Below are 7,826 nucleotides of genomic sequence, written 5' to 3'. Positions count from 1 at the left end.
ACGATGTATGACAAAGATCTATAAAACGATGAAATAAGGCAGTAATTGTAATTTTAGGTGATTGAATAGCTAGGAATATTCCACCTTTAGTACCCAAGAAACATTTCCAACTTCCGCAAAATTTCTCCGTTTTCTGTAAGAACTATTCAGCAAAGAATTGTCCCCACCACCCCCAGTGCCCTACAGATCTTTCTGGGCTTGGTCTTGCCGGCTGTCAGGCCGTCGTAGCGGGAGGTCCTGACTGCAGTTTACTTTGGCAGCGGCGCGGCCGAACCTATGACAGTGTTTTCCTTAACCGTCACAGGTTCCCCGGCCAAAAGTTCTAATTAGCTGCCAACCCCCGTGAAGACATGCAAGTGAGAAAATGCAACCCATCCCTCGAGACCGGTGTGCGCAGCTCGAGGTTCGCGTGTAGAGCCGCTGGCTCAGATAAGGAGGTGGTGCAGAGGTATGTCAGCCAAGATGTCGTGGTGGCAGCTCACGTTTGTCTTCTGCGTTTTTCTGACGGCGAACGTCGCTGACGCCAAACCAATCGTCGTCGTCGAGGAGATCCTCTCACCTTCGGTCGGCGAGGAAGATGAATTCCCACCGGTCTACGTAGACACCGCCGCCAACGACGACGACGACGCAGCCTCTGAAGCCAGGAAAGCCTTGCTAGACCGACCGCAGGGAATCGACAACACCATCCTCTCGCCCGGCGTTCCGAACCGATCTTGGGACCCAAACAGAATCGACGAACAGAATTCTTGGGATTTCAACCGACTCAATGGAGGATTCGACGGAAATCAGCTGTACCCTTCCCAGTTTGACGACGACGACGACGACGTTTTCAGGCCATTACCGGTGCAGACCACACCGCCTCCCCCGCCACCACCGCCTGCACGCCCGCAGATCTCGCTGCTCAGGCTGGCTGAGCAGATCAAGAAGCTGGAGCGGAGGATGACCGCCAGGAGAGCCGACATCTCCAGGCAGGTGGACAAGGAGTCGCGCAGGAGGAAGGAGCTAGAACTCGTCATCAGAAGACAGGTGAGAAGTCATATCATTAGTGGCCTCGAGTGGCCGAGTGGCTGGGATAGTGGACACGAGATCGAGAGGTCACTGGTTTGATTCCTGGCATTCCTTGCTAGACAGTGTGGCCTTGCGACAGGCACTTTGCACTACTTTCCTAACTCCACCCAGGTGTAAAGATGTGTATCTGATACTTAAGTCGGGATGTTGGAAGGAGAAGGATGGGCTCCAATACCGTGCCGTTGTCTCGGCAGATTACAAACGTGGGCAGGATAAAAACTAGAGGACTACGTTTACCTAGACCTTAACATTGATGCAGAATTGCTAATCATTATCCCCGTCGAAATCAGATAATTATCCTTTATTTAAAGTTTTCAACCTTGGAGTTTTTTCCAACGTAACATTTTCAACCTCAAAAAAGCTAAGCAAGCATAACATCTTTGGTTATGCCACTGTTTCTTTATTTGCCGCTGAGTCAATCTAAAATACAATTGTGGAGGTTGTGGGAGTGACAATATGGAGTCATTGGGACACATTCTTAAGAAAATAACAGGTCAAATGGTCAAGGCTAAAGATAAGGGTCAAAAGCAGGGCATGGATAACTGAACAGCTTAAGGTGGCATTGGTGTGGGACACACTTCTTCAAGGTCACGGACATTTCCCCTTGGCATTTCACCGCTCTGCCCCCTTTTTCCTCGCCCGTGGAGTTTCTTGTGTTAGATTACAACAACAGAGTGACGGGGACTGCTGGGCAGCTGACTTACCCGCACCGCCCCGGAACTCTGGGCCTCCCTTCGGTGGGAAATCGGCCGAGAAATGACTTAACATTTTGGCCCACTTCCAGATTTAACTACCCAGAGATCTAGTTTTAAGAGACGATATTTTGTGCATGTTCTGTTTAAAGTCAGATCGAACTCCTCAGACAACGGTTAGGAGCAAGGTGTCTGAAACGTTAGAAGTCAGTTGCGAATCGTGGATGGGCGCTATGCATCACATTTGCTTCCGTTTAGATGACATTTTGGCCCACTCCCAGTCACCCTGCACCACCCAGGGACCCAGCTTTTAGTAACGTTATCAGAAGTCGTGTATTAAGCGTTCGTGCCAAACGCAAATCTTGGCAAGAGAACGTAACACACGTTGTAGACTAAACATGGTATGAACGATCAAATGGTGATAAAAGCATATTTTCTACAAGATATACTTTCCAGACCATTGTCCCGAAAAACCCTTTTATTTGTCTCACCGTTCAGAAGTTTTCAGCGTACGGATAGTTTCTTCAGCTAGCTTACACCATTGCACTACCCATATGCTATCAACAACTTTTTTGCTTAAGACTGCAAACTTACGCAGCGGTGTGCTCTGCGAGCGGTGTATTTCTCCTGACTACAACCCGGGAGACTGCAAAACCAACGCCATCTTCTAGCATAGTCACCAAATTAGGTCGGTGCCCAGAATTGGTCTCTCAGCCTTGCGCTGGGTAACCTAAACACTGGTCAAAGAAAACGTGTTTGTAGTTGTGTATGGTCGTAAAGTTTTTGTTTCTCCTGGTATGTCTTGAATAGTACTAGTTGTTCTTTGTTATCAGATGTGCTATTTTGACGTACCACACCAAGCACAGGGCTAGGCAAACGCGTAGGGTGTAATACAGTTCCTGATGAACAAAACGTTACAGCCAATTAAAGTTTACTCCCAGTGATTGAGTTCTTAACCTGTACGGGGTCACGACAATAACACGTGTTTTAAGTTACCCTAGTATCGCCCACACACAAGGCCGTCTCTTCTCGTCACCTTTTGTCTAATAGAAGTTGATTTGCCATAAAGATTAAGTCATATCTTATGTCTGTTCACAGACATACTGAGAGTAAAGCTTGGAAGGAAAGAGTATGGATTTTCATACTTGGGAGTCTTCATCTTTCTATAATGCCTTTTCCAGAGGTTAAACTAATCCAAAGATCCCTTTTCCTTCAGGGTAAGTTGATCCGTGAGTTGCGTGTGAAGAACAAGTTTCTCCGAGACATGGTGAACAACCAGGAGGAAATCCTGGAGGACCTGCGAGAGGAGGACGAGGCGGAGGCGGTGGCGGTGACCAGGGATCCCGCACCAAGCCCAAGGTTCAACAGGGCTGCCTGGTTAAGGAACTAAAACAGCCGAAGGGCTGTTTACATTAGCCAGTTGTTTAGGCCGCATTGATTTAATTCTAAGGGTGACATCCCCAAACAAATGCAAGAGGGCAACAAAATGGATATCCCGCGGCAAAAAAAAAAGAAGGGGAATGGCCGGAAATTAATGATCGGATTTTATCCATAGGGTTAAATCGGTGTGGCCGGGGGTACGGTAAAATGTAAAAGAAGAGAGGTCAGTCATTAGATAGGCAATGGCAATGGTAGAAACGTGTATTTGAAATAATATAGCAGGGGGTCGCCAAATACATACGTGTAACTAATTCAGTCCCTATGAAGGTAATGATAACCTTTGACATGGAAAGCGATTCACAACAATAGTCGACTTTCAGCATGAATTATTACATAACATGAAGACACTATATGAGGATAGCCTTTTAAAGTACCTGGGCATCCAGCAGAATGTTGTATTCTAGGGATTTCAACATTCAGCCCTTTGAGGCTTGTAGTCTAGTTGAAGTTGTCTAAATGTCACTTTACGCTTCCTTTAATATTACCTTTATTCAATATTTCTTTGTTTTGTTCTCTTATTCCAAATTTGTTATAGTTGTTCTTCGTTAAGAGCTGATACTGCGTTTATTTCATCACTCCTTACTTAAGTACTAGAAGCATAGAAAACAGTAGGAAAATGAAAGTTTACAACACAAGGGAGTTATTGTGTGAGTCATAAAATTGATAACGTTTCTATATAGTCTTAAGCTATATATCTTGGTATTCCAGTAGCTAGTTGATCGAATACATTAAGTGGTCAAGATGAAGTGATGGTGATGTTTGAAGATGAATAAACGTGTCAGCTTCCAAATTTAACATTTTGTTCATTCTTGTCATATTATACTAAATTCAACCCTCTCTTAAGCTGAAACCAAGCAATCTGACGTTCTCTGAAATCTCAAATTCAGCAATATTATGAAAATATCTTATACCTCACACGAAAAATTATTTTAAGAACTGATCTTAAATTTTGGTATTCCTCATAAATGGTGGAACTGGGAGTTTTTTGTTTCGAAACTTTTTTTCTTTCACAAAAGAGATACACATGCTGGAAGACGGCCTCTAAGAGGTCACAAACTATACGGTCTTGTTCTTATCACCCCCCTATGGGCCTTTGACCTAATTCCATGTGATAGGTGAGGCATCATCTGCGGTGGAGAGGCTTTGCTAACCTGCTAATAGCGTTGGGGATCATCAGAACCAGACGATAAGTCTCTGTGGGGCAAACCGCAAAGTGATGGGCGTGCTCGAACAGAAAACAGACCATGCTCAAAGGAACTGGAATTGAAAGTGGAATGAGTTTAAGGCGTACGTACTTTTGTATGTATTTGGTAGATGTTATGTTAGAATAAGTTTACACTGCTGCTCTTCCTATAGCCTAGTCAAAGTAGGGCCAAAAGGGTTAAGACATTATTTTGAATACCAGCATTTGTAGCCATAGCATAAAGTTCGGTGACAACCAAAAAATGAAAGACAGACGTTACGACTTCGTAATGAGACATGCGATCTTAGTGTTTAGGCATGAAAGACTTTCATGTTTTCAAACATTATAAAACTAGACGAGATCGAGACGTCCATGGTTCTTCTTCAGTTTGGACGAGATGACAGGCGACGAGATGAATGACATACAGGTGTCAGGAATAGGGATAACACGGGGCAAACTGCCTCCGGGCTGAGATGGTGTTAATCATGATATATCAGAAATGTGTCGCACCCTTGACACATCGCCGATAGGCACGGATTTCTCTTCGTCACCAGTCACCGTATCTGGGAATCTCTTGACAGTGAGCCAAACATGTGTGGCAAAACTTTTTGGGTTCTAGTATCAGAGATGTGCTATAGAATATTAGCTTGGGTACCGTCGTATTTCTACCAGGGCTCCTTACACTTGCCACCCTATTTTTAGGGCAGCGAGTGTAAGGATCCCTGGGAGAAGTAGGGTGGTACCCAAGCTAATAGAATACCTCAGGACGGACCATCAATCAGGACTTTCTGTCCTTCTATTCTTTGTAGCATCTGACTCTTATAAAACCCTTTCCAATCTGATGATTGGAGGAAAAATCGTCACGGTTTCCTACTGACCTAAAGGTGGTATCTCACCTCTCTTGCGTCATGGCGGGTACCGCATCGTTCACTGTGTGAAACAAGTGGTGATTGTAGCCATTAAGTTGTTTAGAGACATCTCAGTCTACAGCTCTACAACTGGATATTCCGATTCGAGTATTACTTCCGGGTGTTTCAAGTGACAATCTCTTCTTCAGCGTAACTAGAATAAATTGGCAGATCGATTCAATGATTTTACACGAATTGTAACTGGAAGTGAATCGTAGTGACGCCAAAGAAGAGCGATAAGTGACAATCGGGAACGTCCGGAGATAATTTCCAAGTCGTATCCAGTTGTAGAGATTAAAATGTCTGAGACGGTGGGCGCCATAGACTTCCTGCAACTTATGATCCACTGCTCACTGAGTCACGTGTTCTATCTGCATAACGTGACGTCAAGGCAGCAATGGATTGTCAATTTCTTGACAAAGACTGGTGCTGTTCAGTCGAAAATTTGGGTGAGTCCAATTTTTGTGTCGGACATTACAACTCAAACTATTTCAAAACTGTTTGAACCTTTATTTATTCATGAAAGTTGAAATCAGCCTGCAGGTCGCTTTTCATTAAGGTCATCAGGGAAGAGGCAAAGGTCAGACAAAATATATAATAGAGATACAGTTTACACCGTTTAGAGTCCTTATAAGACCTAAAAGTCTATATACACAATTTGCATACATACAAAATATGTAAATACTATTTACCTGGATGTCTAACCTTCATTAACATAGCCGTTAATGGTTTCCCCTGGTTCGGGTCCAAGTGATAATACGCCTCATCTGGAAGGAATCACGGCGTGACCCTCCCAGCACGTCAGCGTCTGGAAACGGTTCTGCCCCAGACGTGATGACACAGCGCGATCAGCGGCAGACCAGACAGGTCGCGCGGCACGTGCCTCTGCTTAGTGTGTCTCCCCTTGAATGGTCATGTATGTGGTGTGGTGTGGTGTGGTGTGGTGTGGTGTGGTGTGGTGTGGTGTGGTGAAAGGCAGATACAGTAGAAGCCGTTTAATTGCACTCCCCATTTGCCAGTACATTTTGTGCAATCATCCGGATTGTGCAACAAAGCGAAATTATTCAGCTGGACAGCATCACAACGGGACTTTGGGATTCCGTGCAATTAACAGAAGTGTGCAGTTATTCGTTGTGCAATTAACTGGCTTCTACTGTACCACATTGAGACCTGTCCATCGGAAAGCAAGTTAAGATACGCTGAAACAAGGCTTCAGAAAAATCTGAAAAGTACTAACTGCAATTCTAATCCTAAAAATTCATTTCCACCAGAAAAACACCAGGGTATTCTTTATAAACATTCAACAGGGTATCATTGACTATCAACCAGCTCAAGCTCCGAGGAATGCTCGCTCCACGAAGGAAACTTCGCCCTTGACCCCAGCTTTCTAATTCAAGCTGTAGCACGCAAAAGCTCAAATCCGTCCTCTTCTGCGCAACTCCAATTGTGACGTCTCCCCTGCGTCTTATGATATCATAGCATCTAAAGTAACGATGGTTTGTGCCTTCCTTTAAAAAGTCCCTAAAATATTAGAATGCGAGGAAGAGTTCCAGAATTCTAGCGTTCTGCGAGTAAGCGTCTCACTGGTGCCCCCCATCAGTATATCTCTGTTTACAAGGGGTCTGTGTATCCCCTTTCCCTAACAAAAAGACAGGCCATTTTGATTTCCCGCAATTCATATGGAATATCGTCATCCTATTCGGGTCATTCTGAGTGAGGTGATCAAATTTTACTTAATTGCCTACTTTGACTTTAACAGGATACTAGGGAGTTCTGAATTCAGTGTAAAGCGTTGTCGCCCTCTTACAAGAACAGAATAAGAGGACTTCACTGTCACTTTGAAAATCGTTCGCGAATGTTCCGAAGTGACAACTTGCCAGGCGGTCTTTCTACTAGAACAACAACGCAGCAGTCCAATGTACACATAGTCGATGACACTACACAACTGTAAGATTTATTTTCATCTTTGGAACATTGACAGAAGTGCCAAGTCCAAGAAGCAAGACTTTCCAGATGTCAACTCTATTGGAGCATACTAGTAAGTCAGAAGTACGACGAAATACAGCGGCTTGCCCTCCGACCTCTGCTTGGAGAGTAATGTTTACACGCTAGTCCTGTTTGGACTACTGGGAGGGGTGCCAAAGTGATGGCGCAATAGGCCATGCCTAACAGATAACTTCTACGGCCTCATCATTAAGAGTTCCCTTAACGTGTTCCTGCCAAAGACAGAAACATAAAACGATTGTATGTGGCATTTCGAGAATCAAAACCAGCACTCAACTGGGAGGGACTGCAATAGGCAATCGACTCTTTCAGTGAAAAGCGACCTGCAGGCTGATTTGAGCTTTCATGAAGAAATAAAGATTCAAACAAACAAACTCAAACAAATCAGTCCTTGCCTGGTGGCAAAACGCCGGAGAAAGTTGTTTTCGTCAAATAGCAGGTAGGGTGACATGGTACAAGGTATTGGCACCTCCAGGAGTGTAACGGTTCACTCCACTACGGTAAAAGGGGAATGGCCACGACCTCTCGGGG

At 44.6% G+C, this 7,826-nt stretch overlaps 1 protein-coding gene across 1 annotated transcript; it reads left to right on the top strand.

Annotated features, from left to right (window-relative positions):
- Window positions 1–342: 342 nt before the first annotated feature.
- Window positions 343–3,999, top strand: LOC118423551. The gene is made up of 2 exons (XM_035831745.1): window positions 343–1,026; window positions 2,977–3,999. The coding sequence occupies exons 1-2, from the start codon at window positions 451–453 to the stop codon at window positions 3,148–3,150; spliced, it is 750 nt and encodes a 249-aa protein (XP_035687638.1). The 5' UTR covers window positions 343–450; the 3' UTR covers window positions 3,151–3,999.
- Window positions 4,000–7,826: the final 3,827 nt, after the last annotated feature.

The sequence above is a fragment of the Branchiostoma floridae genome, chromosome 9, assembly GCF_000003815.2.
Source record: "Branchiostoma floridae strain S238N-H82 chromosome 9, Bfl_VNyyK, whole genome shotgun sequence".
Taxonomy (NCBI): Eukaryota; Metazoa; Chordata; class Leptocardii; order Amphioxiformes; family Branchiostomatidae; genus Branchiostoma; species Branchiostoma floridae.
Note: the sequence above shows the minus strand (reverse complement) of the source record. Positions and strands in the feature narration are given on the sequence as shown.